At 39.0% G+C, this 18,936-nt stretch overlaps 1 protein-coding gene across 4 annotated transcripts in view; it reads right to left on the bottom strand.

Moving 5' to 3' along the window:
• The window catches only part of ARID4A (AT-rich interaction domain 4A), a 236,072-nt gene that overhangs the window by 210,904 nt on the left and 6,232 nt on the right, over nt 1–18,936 (bottom strand). For all 4 annotated transcript variants that reach the window (XM_033952272.1, XM_033952273.1, XM_033952274.1 and 1 more), the window contains exons 4-5: nt 18,597–18,662; nt 1,053–1,143 (exon numbers count right to left, since the gene is read on the bottom strand). In XM_033952272.1, the coding sequence (XP_033808163.1) occupies nt 1,053–1,143; nt 18,597–18,662 (157 nt within the window). The remainder of the gene's footprint in view (nt 1–1,052; nt 1,144–18,596; nt 18,663–18,936) is intronic.

The raw sequence follows: 18,936 nt of genomic DNA, 5'->3' as shown, positions 1-18,936 counted from the left end.
TGGGAGAGAAGTGGATGGCAGATAGGAGGACAGCAGAGTTTTGTTTTCATCATTTGGGGCAAGGGTAGGCAATTCCGGTCCTCAAGAGCCGGAGCCAGGTCAGGCTTTCAGGATATCCACAATGAATATATATGAGATTGATTTGCATGCACTGCCTCCTTGAGATGCAAATCTATCTCATGCATATTTATTGTGGATATCCTGAAAACCTGACCTGGCTCCGACTCTCGAGAACCGGAATTGCCTACCCCTGATCTGGGGCCATAGGACATTCCAAGTGTTAAAATGGAGCTATATTGGATATTAGGAAACACCAGTGCAAGCAATCCAAGGGCAGAGTTGAGATTCATATATATGCTATAAAAATCCAAGCAAACTAGGTGGGAAAAATACTACACCTGGCTCAGAGCAGACGTAATTTTGTATGGATACTTTCAGGAAGGCAGTTTTACAAAGGACACAGAGCACATTTTCAAAGCACTTACAAAGTTCCATAGTAACCTATGGAAATTTGTAAGTGCTTTGAAATTGAGCCCCATAGTGTACTTTTGCCTTTATAAAAATAGATGCAATATCTGCATCTGTATCTTCAAAGCCTAGGAACCATGTTATAAAATTACCCTCTCTATCTGTAAACATACATCTTGAACCAATCTGCACATAAAACTGTTTTAACATGTTGCCAGTTTTAAAATTCAAGCTGACAGGCACTTCCTCAGCTCTTTGGAACTACACTGGAGAAGAAAAGACAATACATCCTGTGATGAGATTACAGCAGCGACTCATACATATCCAGGACCATCTAGGTGTAAATCTAGGCACTGAATTAAACAACTTAAAAAAAACTGAAAACCAGTTTAACACTTTCCTGTATTGTGAACACCCTGCCAATTTTACACACACAAATGACCTTCAAAGAGCAAGCCCGTTTTATGTTCACTTCTAGCAGGCATTTTCAAAGTTTATTCCCCAGCCAAGAAATGATTCTTTGCAAGCCAAGAGCTTCAGAGAGCACCAATGACATACCCAGATTCTGAAGCAGCACTACTTACCTACAGTGTACCAGCTGGCATCTGTCAATTTACTAATAACAGCTTCTTGTAACGAACCATCCGGAGTCTTCATTTCAACAAGAGCTCCAACCTATAGGAACCAAAGTATAAAGCAATATTTTTATGAGCTTGAGCTCATACTTCATCAATAATGACACACTACTACTTCTTAAACCTCAGCAAATTTATTACCAGATTATCTGTGCTTCCATTATATGATTTTTCATCATGTCTTCCAACTCAATATCCATGTCTTTGACCAGGGTATTCTGAAATGGACACTGCCTACAGAGAGTCCTCTTAAGACTGAAGAAGCCATGTCTAAACATTACAGTATTTGAATTAAAATAAAATAGAGATGTGAAAATAAGTTTACACTTTAAATGAAAGGCTAAATTACAAAATTCTTTTTGGACTGGGAAAAAGAGAATTGGGCGAGAATGATGGGGTTGCTTAAATTTGCTGGCACTCCCTGTACCCTGGCCTCTTTGATCTTTTAGATCAACCAAGACAAAAGAAATACTACTGTTACTATTTATTTCTAAAACGCTACCAGACACATGCAGAGCTGTACATTAAACACGCAAGAGATGGTCCCTGCTTGAAAGAGCTTACAATCCAATTATGACATACATAGAGGACAAAGGTGAATTTATATGATACTTAGGTAGGAATTAAAAGGGACTTAAGAGATGGAGGGGTAGAGTAGTAAGAGGGAATGACAACAGATATGGGTGCTTTACAAGTTGTCCGAGTAGGTCTTGTGCCATTAAATCATTTCTTTCCTTTTAGCAGCCTCTAGCTGGTCTGAAACATCTGTCAGGTAAAATACGAAAACAAATAGGTTTGTTTTTTTAGAGAGAGCAATATGTGAATGCTGCTAATGGCATGCATCTAACTTCTAGGCACCAGTCGGCACAATTTTTCAATCAACTGCTAAGTGCCATATATAAAATCACTTTTAGTGGTGCCTAGGAGTCCCTTTGGTAGGCACCGATTTATTAAGCCAGGGTTTTCCTGGCTTAATTACTAGTGCCTAACAATGCCTAAGTCAACCATGCCTATTCTCAGCCCCTATGCAAGCCTACTTTTGAGGTAGGTGCTGGTAAGTGCTTTGATGCGTCACCAAGCACCACAAAGTATTCCACAAGCAAATCTAACTAATTTTTAATTTTTTAACATTAAAATACATTTTACCACATCAATTTAAAAAATGTTTGCGTGCAAATTTTAGGCGTCTGTACCAAGTGGCATTTATAGAATCAGGCCTTAAATGCATAAGTGTCCTATGTGTGAATTTTCAGCAACACTATCTGAATAGCACCAAAATGTATGATTAGACAATATACATGTGCTCCAGATAATAGCCAATAATAATATTCAGCAGTTCTCTGTACAGTTAAACTGTTTAATTTAGACTATCAACATGCTGTCCTAAATGAAACCATTTAGGTCAGTAGTCTCAAACTCGCGGCCCGCCAGATACTATTTTGAGGCCATCGGTATGTTTACCATAATCACAAAAGTAGAATAAAACAGTTTCTTGATCATATGTCTCTTTAGCTATAAATTACAATATTATTATTAAGACTTAGCCAAAAGGAAAGATTTATAAACTATAAAGAGTTTTATCTCATGCAAAATTGTCATTTCTTTATTAAGACTATTTTTTCTGAGGCCTTCCAAGTACCTACAAATCCAAAATGTGGCCCTGCAAAGGGTTTGAGCTTGAGACCACTGATTTAGCTACACATGGCAGTTGCCGAATATCCCTGCAATGTGTGTAAGTCGGTGGTCATACAGTCTGCATTACAAACTACGAGTATATATATATTCAGCACTACTAAACACTAGCCTCCAAAGCTTCTATCATTAGGCATGTCAATTTTTCAAACTTTACAAAACTACCAATGACCAAATTATACAGTTTTGTATCCTGAATCTAAAGCTAATCTTCAGAAATGGCTTAAAGTGAGTTTTATATCAAATCATAGTTGAAATATGTAGAAATTAAGTACGAGTAATATTTAAATGAATATACAAATAGTCTTAACTACATCTGTAGCTGCAATTGTCTTTAAAATATAATTTATACAGTTCATTTAATGTTATTTAACAAAATCCAGCAGAGAGGCCATAACTTGCTTGCTTCTCTTCGGCTCATGAGCTCCCTTCTGATCATCTGAACCCTAATATGATATTCCCTCCTCTCCCGATTATACATGTGATATTTTTACACATCTTTCTATGAAATGGGATTGTGATGGCCAGTCTAGAACCACTATGGGTTTGCTCAGAAATGCCTTGATCTCTGCTATTATGGTACAGGTAATAGGAGGCTCAGAAACTCTGGAGCTCCAATCAAGAAACTGGGCAAGTGTAGTTGGATGGCATTTTCCTAGGTCTCACCCTAATATCTCCAAGCTGTGTCTTCTCATCTCCTTAACCTCTGATCTTCAATATCTTCTCCACTGTACTTCTTCTCTCCTTTTCCTCTTCACTGCACAACATAGCTTGTAGGACATACTCACTGTACCCATACCAAGCTAACTTTCTCACCCTATTTTTTTCAGCTGCAAGGACCTTGTGTCCCATTGCCATTTATTTTTATACTGAACCAGTTTACCATATAAACCCCAACATAGAACTCTATAATCATTCTTAAGTTTTTCAGATTCTTTCCTTTCAGATTATGCTTCATAGTCTCATGAACCTTAGCTGTTGTGAGTCATCTGCTACGTGGACACAGGTCCTATTTCCAACAGAGCCAGATCTTTTGGCAAGACACCTGTTCCAATGGTAGTTACAATTCTACAGCCATGGCTTTGATCACTTTATCATGGAGCTGAGTAAGATCAGGGCCAACAGAGAGCTTCGTAAATTCAGAATTTATTTCCAGTTCAGTAGCAGAATCCAGCACTTTTCCAATGAGACCTGCCCATTTGTTGTTACTTAATGTCTTACCATCTAAAGCAGTCACCAAAAGTGCCTGAATGGTAGTTCATCTATGTGCAGGTTACAGACAATCCACACTAGCTTCCTTTGTAGCTTCTCCTCAACATAATGCATCACTCTTCCCTCCCAACCAGTGTTTACATTACAGAAATCACCTCCAATAGCTTGAAAAGTTTTATCTGCTCATTTTCTTTCAGTCAAACTATCAGCAATTATTTCTGCATGAGTCGTCTCTTTAGCTGCTTTTGCAGGAACAAAATGCCACAGATATCTGCCTCCTGGCTTCAAACAAACTGTATAATGCTCCTCTTTCACCATATCTGGAAACATTTTGCCAGTCTCTTCTGCCTTTAAGGTGACCCTGGTATCATCATGACAACCATAAAGAAAATGTAACTGATGCCATTCTGATGCAGTTACTCCTCAAACTGTACATCCAATTTTTTTCATGATTCTGGCCTGAGCCCTCTTTACCTTGTGATCAATCACCAAAATAATGTCCGAGTGATGAGTTCTGCATCAATCCAGGCTGCAGTAGCAATCTCTGCTACCTCTATCAGAACAATATAGTGTCTTAAAATGGCAAGAGCTGTCCTCAGTATTATATTTTAGCCTCGTCTTAGCTTTCTCTAAAGCAACAGGAGCTTCCGCCATTGGTTTTCCGCCACATCATCCGAATCTCCCTGTTCCATTTCAAGTATAGAGCTTTCCATCATTTCTTGCTCGTCTGCTATTTTTTCACTCTTCATTCTCCAATTTTCTTCATCCTCCTTCCTTTCTGTTTGCCGTTTCTTATGTAGTTTTTGTCTTCTGGTCCAAACTGATGAGGTCCAACATTCCCAATGTTCTCTCTTTTACCTTTTATAAAGACTAACTCAATCACAGGAATCTTCTTCTCTCTGCTGCTCTATGGTGCGACCTCATCTGGAGTATTGCGTTCAATTCTGGTCTCCTTATCTCAAGAAAGATATAGCGGTGCTAGAAAAGGTTCAAAGAAAAGTGACCAGGATGGTAAAGGGGATGGAACTCCTCTCGTATGAGGAAAGACTAAAACAGTTAGGGCTCTTCAGCTTGGAAAAGAGACGGCTGAGGGGAGATATGATTGAAGTCTACAAAATCTTGAGTGGAGTAGAACAGGTACAAGTGGATCGATTTTTCACTCCGTCAAAAATTACAAAGGCTAGGGAACACTCGACTTGATGAAGTTACAGAGAAATACTTTTCACTCAGAGAATAATAGTTAAGATCTGGAACGCGTTGCCAGAGGATGTGGTAAGAGCGGATAGTATAGCTGGTTTTAAGAAAGGTTTGGACAAGTTCCTAGAGGAAAAGTCCATAGTCTGTTATTGAGAAAGACAAGGGGGAAGTCATTGCTTGCCCTAGATCGGTAGCATGGAATATTGCTACTCCTTGGGTTTTGACCTGGATTGGCCATCGTGAGAACGGGCTACTGGGCTTGATAGACCATTGGTCTGACCCAGTAAGGCTATTCTTATGTTCTTATGTATTCCATAGACACAGGCTGAATTGCATCCCACATCAGAACAACTCTTATTTCGCACTTACAGGTAAGTATGTCTATCACTGTATCAAGCTTTTCCATAAATCTGTCCTTCTCCTCCAGTTTTGCTCTACCTACAGAAAAACTTTTCTAGCTTCTTCCTACATGGATTTCAACTTTGCTTTAATCCTAATATGGCTGTTTATAACAGGACCACTGAATTTTGGATTTGCTTTGTACCACCGAGCAAGTAATTCAGTTCATCAATGCTATAAAATGTTGTGTCTTGCTCACTGATGTTTCTCAAAAACAACCCATATCTAATGAGATCCCTGCCAGTTGGTAGTTTAACTACAGGTAGTTCTCTGCCTGATCCCACTATATGATGTAAATGAGGCCAAACTCATAGGCACCATTAGGCATGGCTCTTAATCATCCACTAGGCACAGTTTACAGAATTGTGACTAGCGATGCCTAAGTGTGCCTAAGGTACACTACAATTTAGGCCAGGGTTTTCTTGGCCTAAATGAATGCATCTAAGGTAGGCGCTAGTAGTGAAACTACACCCCAAATCCACCCCTAACCATGTCTATTTGCCAGTACGAACCTCTGTGTAGACCCCTACCTTGAAGTTGTAGGCACTTACCAAGATCAGAACCTATTGGTTAATTAATTTTATATAATGCTTTCAGTTATAAGCATTGATTAAGCCAATCAAAAAAAAAAAAAAAAAAGGTTAGGCACCTAGATTGGCTAGGCATTCCAATTTAGCTGTGTAACTTTAGGTGTCTTTTCCAGAATTGGGGCCAAAAATCATTAATCTGCAATGCAAATGCTTAAAATACAATACAAAAAAGATCCTTGAGGCCGGAAACTCTACAAAAACTCTATACCAGGTAGTATATAATAATTTGTTGGAGAAAAACAGAAAGAAACCAAATGCACCCTAACTAGTAAAGAATTCAACAACTTCTTCACAGTGAAAATAATGAACATAAAGAAAGACAAGAACTTAAACAACAATATATCAATATCATGCGTTTGAGGGAAACAGGAGACACAATGGAAAAATCTGAATCCATCACAGAGACCCAAGTGGAGAAACTACTGAGAAGCGTGAAACCGGGCCCATCAACCCTTGATACATGCCTGATACACCCGATGAGAGAGCTCGAAGGCCCAGGATTCTCCTATCTCACGGACCTTATCAATGAATCATTACAGTCTGGATATGTTCCACTTAAATGGAAACTCTCAAGTCATTAAGACCATCAGAAAGGGTAAAGAAAAAGACCTAGAAGATCCCTTCAACTACAGACTGGTAGCCAACCAACCATGGATATCTAAACTAATAGACAAACTAGCCTGCCAATAAATTTCAATCTTCCTAGAGAACTCATCGAAGCTAGAACAGGCCCAATCAGAGTTCAGAAAACACCTGAGCATGGAAACCATACCAGTAGCAGTACAGGACTCGGTTCTCAAACACCATGCTAAAGGAAAAGATGTACTGCTGGGGTTCCCAGACCTCTTAGCAGCCTTTGACCTAGTCCAACACATACTACTAAACACAAGATACATAGAATTAGGCCTCAAAGGAAAAAAGTCATTGCATAGATAGAGTCCTTTCTATCCAAAAGACTAATGAGGGTAGAATGGCAGGGGAATGCAAGCAACTAGATAGAAACAGACATTGGGATACCACAAGGAACTGCTATGACATCCATGCTGTTCAACCACTTGAGGAAATTCATCAGAAAACTGAAATGGGAATGCTACATATACGCAGACGATGTCCAGCTGATCATCCCATAAAGAAACAGGACATGAAGACTAAATAGAGGATCGAGACAAATCTAGAGAAAGTCTTTAGATGGTTCCAAACAAATGGACTAGCAGCTAACAAGGAAAAAAAACAGAACTTCTTCTAATTAACAAATGGGGAGGAGATAGCCCAAGATATCAACTAAACCTGAATGGCAATTCCATAAAATCAACCACAAAGGGGGTGAGAAACCTAGGAGTAGGCTAGACCCAAACCTGGACATAATACAGATTCACTGCATTATGAAAAATGCTTATAGCAAACTCTACTGGGTTAGAGTACTAAAAACCTACCTCACCCATCAAGCAATGTCCAATGTAATAATACTCTTGATACTCTCAATCTTTGACTACTGCTATGCAATCCTACTGGACTTTTCATTCAAAGTACATGATCAGGCAGATCAAATTAGTGCAAAATGCAGCAGCAAGATTTCTGCTAGGAAAAATCGAGGCAAACGAGCGACACCCCACTAATGAGTTACACTGGCTCTCGATTGAAAGCAGGGTGAAATTTAAAATCTTGTTGCTGACACACAAAATCATCCAACTCTCAGAACCACAATATCTAGCAGCCACAGTACTTAACCATTCACCAGCACACACCCTGCACTTGAGCCAAGGATACCTACTGGAAATAGTCTCCTTAGACACATTAAGTATAAAAATGTCAGGACAAGAATGTTGTCAGGCAATGGCTCCAATGTGGTGGAACTCCCTTCAGAAGGAATTAAAAACTAGAAAAGGACATCAAAAAGCTCAAGAAATGGATAAAGACCATCCTTTTCACAGACTACTTTAACTAAAAAATGCAACAGAAAGGGAAAGTTGCAACACAGAGGAAATAACTGGCTACTCCCACTAGGAACATGATAGGGTGAATCACAGTAAATATGCCCAGAGCATTGAGGATATGATGGATAAAATACAGATAATGATAATAATCAGGAGATGTGTGAATCTAAGATGAGCATGGTACACAAAACTAGTAGAGAGAGAGTGTGTGAGTGTGTGTGTGTATAGTAGTAGTAGGCTTTAAAATGAGCATAGTATACAAAACTAGTAGTGTGTGTGTGTAGTAGTAGGCTTTAAAATGAGCATAGTATACAAAACTAGTAGTGTGTGTGTGTGTAGTAGTAGGCTTTAAAATGAGCATAGTACACAAAACTAGTAGTGTGTGTGTGTGTATAGTAGTAGTAGGCTTTAAAATGAGCATAGTACACAAAACTAGTAGTGTGTGTGTGTGTATAGTAGTAGTAGGCTTTAAAATGAGCATAGTACACAAAACTAGTAGTGTGTGTGTGTGTATAGTAGTAGTAGGCTTTAAAATGAGCATAGTACACAAAACTAGTAGTGTGTGTGTGTGTATAGTAGTAGTAGGCTTTAAAATGAGCATAGTATACAAAACTAGTAGTGTGTGTGTGTGTATAGTAGTAGTAGGCTTTAAAATGAGCATAGTATACAAAACTAGTAGTGTGTGTGTGTGTATAGTAGTAGTAGGCTTTAAAATGAGCATAGTATACAAAACTAGTAGTGTGTGTGTGTATAGTAGTAGTAGGCTTTAAAATGAGCATAGTATACAAAACTAGTAGTGTGTGTGTATAGTAGTAGTAGGCTTTAAAATGAGCATAGTATACAAAACTAGTAGTGTGTGTGTATAGTAGTAGTAGGCTTTAAAATGAGCATAGTATACAAAACTAGTAGTGTGTGTGTGTGTATAGTAGTAGTAGGCTTTAAAATGAGCATAGAATACAAAACTAGTAGTGTGTGTGTGTGTAGTAGTAGGCTTTAAAATGAGCATAGTACACAAAACTAGTAGTGTGTGTGTGTGTGTGTGTATAGTAGTAGGCTTTAAAATAAGCATAGTACACAAAACTAGTAGTGTGTGTGTAGTAGTAGGCTTTAAAATGAGCATAGTACACAAAACTAGTAGTGTGTGTGTAGTAGTAGGCTTTAAAATGAGCATAGTACACAAAACTAGTAGTGTGTGTGTAGTAGTAGGCTTTAAAATGAGCATAGTACACAAAACTAGTAGTGTGTGTGTGTAGTAGTAGGCTTTAAAATGAGCATAGTACATGAAACTAGTGGTATGTGTGTAGTAGTAGGCTTTAAAATGAGCATAGTACATGAAACTAGTAGTGTGTGTCTGTGTAGTAGTAGGCTTTAAAATGAGCATAGTACATGAAACTAGTAGTGTGTGTCTGTGTAGTAGTAGGCTTTAAAATGAGCATAGTACACGAAACTAGTGGTGTATGTGTAGTAGTAGGCTTTAAAATGAGCATAGTACACGAAACTAGTGTGTGTGTGTATATAGTAGTAGTAGGCTTTAAAATGAGCATAGTACACAAACCTAGTAGTGTGTGAGTGTGTGTGTATATAGTAGTAGTAGGCTTTAAAATGAGCATAGTACATAAACCTAGTAGTGTGTGAGTGTGTGTGTGTAGTAGGCTTTAAAATGAGCATAGTACACAAAACTAGTAGTGTGTGTGTAGGTTGAATATACTATGGTATAAATACATAAGATGAATAGATAGATAGATAGTGAATATAGTATTCCCTAGTGTATATATAGGAAAAGATAGTGTGTATAATCTGTATACTAAACCATCAGTGAATACCATCCGAGGCTGTGTAGAAAACCACCACGGAAACAGTCTAATCCTGTACTGTGACACCATCACAGAAGCTTTTCTGAATTGACTCTCCAGTCATTAGTAGAAGTATAGACGCTTTCAATTAACAAAAACTATTATCAGAGCACTTTAAAACATATTTCAGTCGATTGTGTATTTTTGCATAATTTCTTATAAATTCCAGATATATATTGCACAAAATTTAAAAGCTAGTTGTTGATTTTCTACATGAACTTATACAATTTTTTCTTTCAATTTTCTATTTATTAAATTAACCCCCCTTTTATGAAGCCGTTAGGCTTTTTTTTATCACCGGCTGCAGCGGTAAAAACTTGAAGCTCATAGAATTCCTATGAGCATTGTTGTTTTTACCACCATGGCCGGCGATTAAAAAAAAAAAGTCTAATGCAGCTTCATAAAAGGGGACCTATATTTTTAACCATGCAAAAAATAACAAAATTGTACCATTTTTTCACTGGAGCTTTTTAAAGTTATGAGATCTCCAAAACTGAGATGCCCTTATTAACAGCTCTCATAACTGTGCCCTTTTTCCCTCCTTCCTTCATGATCATACCACAAGATATACCCAAGTCATATCCAGCCCATATATCAATGGTATAAAGTCCTGATACACTAGCTTCATACCATTAATATTAGGGCACACTTGACTTAAGGAATGCTTTCCACCTGAATTATTGTGCAGTAGACCACAAATAAAAAAATCTGATCTGAATCTGTTAACTTCCCCTACCCAATAAGAGAACATCCAAATCCACTATGCTCATTGTAGTTCTCATGTCTTTTCACGGACCTTTCTGCAATGTAAAATAAGCTAGCAAATTCTCTGCAGGTGCTCTCTTGCTACTCTGAAACAAATCTTAGATACTTTGTCCCAAATGCTTTCATTAGTAGAAGTTATTCCAGATAAACTAATTAAAAAGTTTGGTCTCAAACCATTCAAATTCCATCAGTCTCCATGATCCATTTCAGATTCCTTTTCCGAGATCCATAATTATACTATTGTATGGGACTTAAAATGACGAGCTGGATTAATAACTGGTTAAGTGGAAGGAGACAAAAAGTAGTGACAAATGGAGTTTGCTCCAAGGAAAAGGATGTTGTTTGTGGAGTGCTGCAGTGATCTGTCCTTGGGCTGGCTCTTTGTGAGTGATATTTAGTAAAGACTGTCTTTTTGGAGATAATACCAAACTCTGTAATGGGGTAGAACCCCCAGAGAGTGTAGAAACAAAGAAACATGATGGCAGATAAAGGCCAAATGGACAAACTGGTCATTTGGCCTTTATCTGCCATCATGTTTCCTTGGAGCAAACTCCATTTGTCACTACTTTTTGTCTCCTTCCACTTAACCAGTTATTAATCCAGCTCGTCATTCATTTTGGGATTGTTGGCGAATTAGGGCATTTTGGACAAAGGTGGTGAGATACAACCCAAAAATGAGTGGAGGTAACTTCGAAGGAACAGTAGAACTGTTTGTATTAGATATTCCCGATTCGTTCCATGAAATGCCTAAGAGAGGAGTTTTGCTCTGTTGGAAGGTGTGTCTCCTGGTCTATAAAGGCAATTTGCAACAACAGACATCTTTTTGGAGAGCTCTCGTCTATCTTGGCTATTTTGGAGGTGCGGGTGATGGAAGGCCATGTTAAGTGACATCGCTTTTTGCTCACTTGGGATTGTTATTTGAACTCTTTACATCCAAGAGAGCACAGTCTTATTTTGAATTCCATTTCTTAATATTTTTGACAGTTTGACTGGATACCCTTCTGGATCAGGCCGCTCGCAAGTTGTTCCCTCTAAGCTGAGCAGGTGTCCTCCAGCTGCATTGCTACCACTAGGGGGTGGAATATTTTCAGTCGCTAAGGACAGGTATGTTCCCTGGAGTCCTGCAGAACTTGCCTGTCCCTCACAATTGAAAAATGTGACAGTAAAACAGCACCCTCTATTGGTGAGACTGTGGGTGGAGGACTCCTGCTCAGCTTAGAGGGGATTAGATTTTTTTTTTTTTTTTACCTGAGGACGGGAGGCTGATGCTCTTTGTGTACCCTGGGATCATAAGAGCCCAGGCTCTGGGATGAGTTTTGGTTTGAGATTTTGTTGGATTGCCTTTTCCTCCTGTGGATTGTAACTTGGGTGGCTGATCAGAGTTAGGGAGGGGTGGGGGTTGAGGGTACTCCTTGTCTGCTTTTGACTTGTTCTTGGGCTGACATGTCCATTTGTTATTGTGCTTTTTTAATCATGTGTTTGTAACTGCCTTGCTTCCTGACTTTCTTAAAAAAAAAAAAAAAAGTTTGAAAGTAAATCTCTGTGGCATTAATGTACAGGAGGTGAGCCTTTTTGAAATAAAGGAAAATTCCAGAATGAGAAGGCATAGGACGAAGAAATTAAGAGGCGATAGATTACTCCTGAGCCTAAGGAAATTTTGTTTAAAAAAAAAAGTAAGGGTAGATGTGTTGAATAGTCTAGGTCAGGGGTGCCCACACTTTTTGGGCTTGCGAGCTACTTTTAAAATGACCAAGTCAAAATGATCTACCAACAACAAAATTAAAGAAAAAAAATCCACAAAGCACACTGAAAGGCAGAGAAAATGTTAATTATCATTCATATTCTGGGGGTTTTTTCAAAGAGGTCAAGGCAAATGACTCTATGCCATGTCACCTCAGTAACAATCATACAAAAATAGACAAATATACCCCCTCCCTGTTTACTAAACCACAATAGAAGTTTTTAGCGCCGGGAGCTGCGCTGAATGCCCCGCGCTGCTCTCGACGCTCATAGGCTCCCTGCGCTAAAAACCGCTATTGCAGTTTAGTAAAAGGGAGCCATAGTGCAAAATATAGACAGCAGATATAAATTCTCAAAAAACAGACACATTTTGATCACTAAATTGAAAAATAAAATCATTTTTCCTACCTTTGTTGTCTGGTGATTTCATGAGTCTCTGGTTGCACTTTCTTCTTCTGACTGTGCATCCAATATTTCTTCCCTTCTTTCAGCCTCCTGTATGCTTCCTCTCTTCCAGACTTAAATCTCTCCAACTTTTTCTTTCTTTCTCCCTGCCCCCTTCTTTCTTTCTCTCTCTCTCCATGCACCCTTTCTTTCTGTTTCCCTTCTTTCTTTGTTCTCCTTGCCTCCCTTCTTTCCTGTCTCCCTGTCTGCCCCTTTTCTTTCTTTCTCCATGCCCTCCCCCAAGCCACTAGGTTTGCCGCCGCTGCCATCGAGAACAGGCCCCCCAAGCCACTAGGTTTGCCGCCGCCATTGCCAGAGGAGGAATAGGCCCCCCCAAGCCACTGCCACCCCAAGCTCTCCCTGCAGAAGCGTCGCGCTGACCAGCATTCCACTCCTCGATGTCAATGCAGCGATTGGCTAGCCCAGAACTTTCTCTCCGACATCAAAATCGATGTCGATGAAAGGAATACTGGTCAGTCCGATGCTTCTGCAGAGAGAGCTCAGGGCGGCGGTGGGGGACGGCGGGGAGAAGAAGGCTGATCGGCCTGGTAGACTGGTAACACGAGTCTATCACGGAGCCCAGGTTGGGTCCGCAATCAACTTGCGTTGCCTTCCTGATCTACCGGTCGATCGCGATCAAAGTATTGGGCACCCATGGTCTAGGTGATAGAGACAGACTATGGGCTCCTTTTACGAAGGTGCACTAGCAGTTTTAGCGGGCGCTAGACACCAACGTCTCCATAGAGGTGTTAGTATTTTCCGTGTAGCACAGGGTTAGCGCGCGCTATAAATGCCAGCGCACCTTCGTAAAAGGAGCCCTATGTCTATATTTAAGAAAGCAAGGGACAAGCATATGGGATCTCTTAAGAGGAGGAAGAGATGGTGGATGTGCCATTTGGCCTTTATCTGTTGACACATTTCTATGTTTCTGTGATTTCTCAGATAAACTGATTTTCTATATCATGTAGCAACAGAGAAAAATATCAGATAAAGATTGTGCAGCCTTGCCCACTAAATCAACTACTAAAAATTATATTACCCCTTTTCCAGATCATCTGTGTTTTCTTACTACTACTGCTATTTCTTTAGAGTTACAAGATGTATGCAGTAATGCTGTATACGCAACATATAAGAGAAGGTTCCTGCTTGACAAGACAAAGGATGAATAAGAAAATAGGGATTTATTATGGAAAGGATTAAAACACAGGCACTGGAAAGATGAATAATAATTAAAAGCAGCCTGAAAAAAGTGGTATTCTAAACAGGGCCAGACACAAAACATGAGAAAACAACTCAGGAAGTCTGTTTCAGGCATACAGCAAAGCAAGATAAAGGGAAGAAGTATCTGAATTTGACAATAGAGGAGAGGGATAAGTTGAGCAAAGTTCCTGGTGGGGTGTGTAGGGAGACATACTGAGGAGCTGCAGAATGTAAATCAGTAAGATGAGTCTGAACTGTACATAGGAACACAGAGGGAGCCAATTAAGCTAGGGGTTAGAGAATGACAAGGAGACAAATTTTTCTCCATACCCACAGGAGCTCAATTTCCCCCTCCTGTCCCTGTGAGTTTTGTCATTGTCCCATTCCTGTAAGCTCTGATTTAACTGCACAAGCCTTGAAAACTTATGATTTTAAAGTGTTTGAGGCTTGTGCAGATGAAGACAGAGCTTTCAGGAATGGGGCAGGGACAGGACCAAGAACTCCTCAGGTCGGGACGGGAAAATGAGTTCCTGCAGGGACGGAGAAAAATGTGTCCCTGTGTCATTCTCTACTAGGGGTTATACGATAGTAGCTACATTGGTAGATAACAAAATTGTGCAGTACAATCTTGAAAAGACTGAAGGGAAGGAGAGAGATGGCTTAATAGGAAACCTGTGAAAAACAAGTTCAGTAATCTTAATGTGAGATGAATGAGTATGGATAAGGATTTTGGTAGTATGCTTAGTAAGGATGCATTTTGGTAATGATACATAATGAAACGAGAGGTTTTAGCAATCTGTTGGATATGTGCAGAGAAAGAGATAGGAGTCAAGCTGATGAGACAGGGAGTATGAGTGCTATCCACAGAAATAGAAGAGGAGAGGTGTGGGGGGGTGGGGGAGAAAAAATTTTTTAGCCTTAGACGTGTTCAGTTTCAGATGGTGAAGAGACATTCAAGTAGCAAGCAGTGTCAGATGAGCAAGCTGGGACTTGGGTTTGGATTCCTGCTAGTGCAGAGAGGTAGATCTGGAAGTCATCAACATAAAGATGATACTAAAAACTATGGGAGATTAGAGCACCAAGGGAATAAGTATTGAGAGCAAAGAGAAGAAGAGGTCCAAAAGGCAGAGTCCTGAGGTACAACTGATACAGGGATAGCAGTGGATGAAGATCCACCAGAGCATACATGAAAGGTGCAGCAATGGGAGAGAAGGATTTCAGAGCTCTTGTTTTGATTTTCAAGTGAAAACAGTGCATCAAGGAATAGGTGGTGATAAACATGTGAAAAACAGCATATTGTGGCAAATGTTCCAGTGAGGGTTGATGGATGGGGCCAAAATATATTTAAAGAGGCAGCAAATTTCATTTTCAAGACACATTCATTTGGTAGCATGCTTTTCCTGACACAATCGTTCCCTTGCCTTGCAGGGCTTGGCTTTCATTTCCTATGAGAAGCTTTGAGGTTATAACTCTGCAAATTTCTTCTTACAACATGATATGCATTTTGAAGTGCATATCTTAAAAGAAAATTACTAGATATCAAAGAATTTCTTCTGATTTAATGTCTCTACAACATCTTATGTGCATTGCAAAATAGGTACGCTGGACATCATAGCAAACCTACACCCCTCCCCCTTTTATTAAGTCGCGGTAGAAGTTTCTACTGCAACTCAGAGACTTAAATGCTTCAACACTGCTCTGGCACTCATAGAATTCTATGAGCTTCGGAGCAGCATCAGAGCATTTAGCGCTGTGGGCTATGGTAGAAACCTCTACCACCATTTTGTAAAGAAAAAAGGAAGGGGGTCAATACTAGTGTTTTGTTTTTTAAAATGACTTGAGTTGTACTAAAGGGAGTTCACTTCTAGTGTTATATGTACAAACATATAAAGTATGCTTAGAAGTTTTTCAAATCAATCCTATATACCCAATATAATTAGGACAATTTATGTATTTTGCCACATTTCCTTAGTCTCCAATTGCATTTCCTGGTATTTCAAGAACTCCTATTTTTCATATGCCGAACAAAATAACTGTTTGGTGCCAACATTTCTATTAAAATCCTGTGTTTTCTTTTACTACAATGTTCAGTTTCCTTACATAAAATTTCTTTCCCAGCTGATCACAACTTTTTCATTCTCTACAGTTCTATCAGAATCACAATCTGAGTGTTTTCTTGGTGCAACAATGAACTAATGTTAGAAACATAAAACATGGTGACAGATAAAAGATCAAATGGCACATCCAGTCTGCTCATCCGCAGTAACCATTATCTTTTTCTCTAAGAGATACCATGTGCCTATCCCATGCTCTCTTGAATTCAGACACAATCTCTGTATCCACCACCTCTTCCGGGAGACTGTTCCATGCATCTACCACCCTTTCTGTAAAAAAGTATTTCCTTAGATTACTCTTGAGCCCATCACCTCTTAACTTCATCCTATGCCCTCTCACTTCCTTTCAAATGAAAGAGACTCAGACTCATCCACATTTATGCCTCATATATATTTAAATGTCTCTGTCTCTCCTCAAGTAGACAGAGTTTCCAACAGAGGAGCCCTATTACCTTGTTGTGCCCTTCAGTAAAAAACTTGTAGCTGCCATTTCCAGTTCCATTCTAGAAACAATTTATTTTTACCAGTTTTTTGTCTTTTTTAATACAGACTGAACTGTTTATTATAGGACCCAGTTAAAAATTCTTACCTTGGTGCATAGCATTTACTTAAGTGATTTTACCCCTCCTTTACTAAACCATTATCACAGTTATTAGCGCAGGGTGCAGCATGAAGCATTCTGCGCGGTTCTCTGCACTAATAACCGCTATCGCGATTTAGTAAAAAGTGGGGTTAGTCACTCCTATGTTCCTACCCGAACTAAGGTCTTCTTAAGATCATTGCATGGCTGTTCTACTAGTTTCTAGTTCTTGTTTGGTTGCTATGTGCATTAATGCCTTTGCCTGGATTGTGCCTGCTCTTTGGACAATGTGCACAAGGTTATTCAAGGAGAAATGACTTAAAAAAAATTTAAAGCCCTATTGAAAAACACATTATTTTGAATTGGCCCATAATTATCTAATTTTTAAGAAGAATGTGAAGACTCATTTAAGAAACTTGTTTAATGTTAAACTGGTATTGTAATTTTAATTTTGATAGTTAAACTCTAATTCCCAAGGTAAAAGTATATATGTAGTATAAATTTAATGCAATTATGCTATCAGAATATGGCTAAAGGAATTCTATATGAACCATCAGATCAAACATTTTAAAGATTTTGTGGAATATTTTAGAGTTTGCAAAAGCCTTTGAAACAGTTTGATATAGACGGCTAATAAATAAACTGAGTGCCATCGGTATGGGCCCTAAAGTGACTGACTGGGTTAGGAATTGATTGCGTGGGAGGTGACAGAGGACAGTGGTAAATGAAGTTCACTATAAGGAAAAGGATGTTACCAGAATTGTACCAGTAGTGTATAGCAAAGGTTGGTTCCTGGGCTGTTTCTTCTGTAAGCAATATTGCTTAAGGGTTGTCTGATAAGGTTTGCCTTTGCGGATGACACCAAAATCTACAATAGGTTAGACACCACTAATGTGGATAATATGAGACAGGATCTAGTGAAGCTTGAAGAATGGTCCAGAATTTGGCAGCTAAGATTTAATGGTGAAAAATCAAGTAGGGTTATGGATATGGGCTCCAAAAATCCAAGGGAACAAAGTTTAGGAGTTGAATAACTTTCGCGAATGAAAGAAGAACAGGACTTGGTTGCGATCATATGTGATGATTTTAAGGTGGTTAAAGAGGAAGAAAAGGCAATGGTGAAAGCCAGAAGGATGTCTTGAGTGCATAGGGAGAGGAATGGCCACTAAGAAAAAGGAGACTATGATGCTCTGAGACCTCATCTAGAATACAGTGTACAATTCTGGATACTACATCTTCAAAAAGATAAAACATGATGGAATTAGTACAGAAGATGAATACTAAAATGGTCAGTGGTCTTAATCGTAAAGCATATACATTTACTTTGGACGAGGGGGAAACACAGTATGATAGAAATGTTTACCTTCCTACATGGCATTAAGTCACAAGAGGCACATCTCTTTCAACTGAAAGGAAGCTCTAGAATGAGGGAGCATGGGATGATGGTGAAAGGGGATAGACTCGGAAATAAACTGAAGTAGTACTTCAAGGAAAGTGTGGTGAATTCATGCAATGACCTAGTGAAGGTGGAGATAGACTGTATCTGAATTCAAGAAAGCTTGGGACAAGTACATACAGTCTCTAAAGGAGAGTACATGACATGGATAGACCACATCTGCCTTTATTTTCCAATATTTCTATTTTTTGTTCTATAAAATTTTAGTACTGCTTTTATCTCCAAAGCTGAGCTCTTAATAATGAAAAGACATTATTTCAACCAAAAACAAACATGAAGATTCCTCCAAGTTCAAATTATACAATCAGTATACATACCCTTAAAGGGCCTTTTACTTGGTCATCTTGGACTAGATGTGTGGAATTATCCTGTTTTAACGACACCTGAAAAATATTTTGCAACATGATTTTGCCTCTGTACAGAAACACAAATATCCCAACAATTTACTTATAGCAGTTTGTCCCCAAACCAGTCTGCTTTGGAACAGATTTGGGACCCACTGACTTAAAGGGTAGGTCTATAGAATTCCAGAAAAATACATTGACCCCTTCCTTTAAAACAACTCCTACCATCCAATAACTGAAAGCCTCGTAGCTGCTACGAGTAACTTTGGCTGCTTTTGGAGGTTTTTCAGCTGTTTCTGCTACTGTGAAGACA

Source organism: Geotrypetes seraphini, chromosome 7 (assembly GCF_902459505.1).
Source record: "Geotrypetes seraphini chromosome 7, aGeoSer1.1, whole genome shotgun sequence".
NCBI lineage: Eukaryota > Metazoa > Chordata > Amphibia > Gymnophiona > Dermophiidae > Geotrypetes > Geotrypetes seraphini.
The sequence above is the reverse complement of the archived record's forward strand: the minus strand, read 5'-3'. Positions and strand labels throughout refer to the sequence as shown.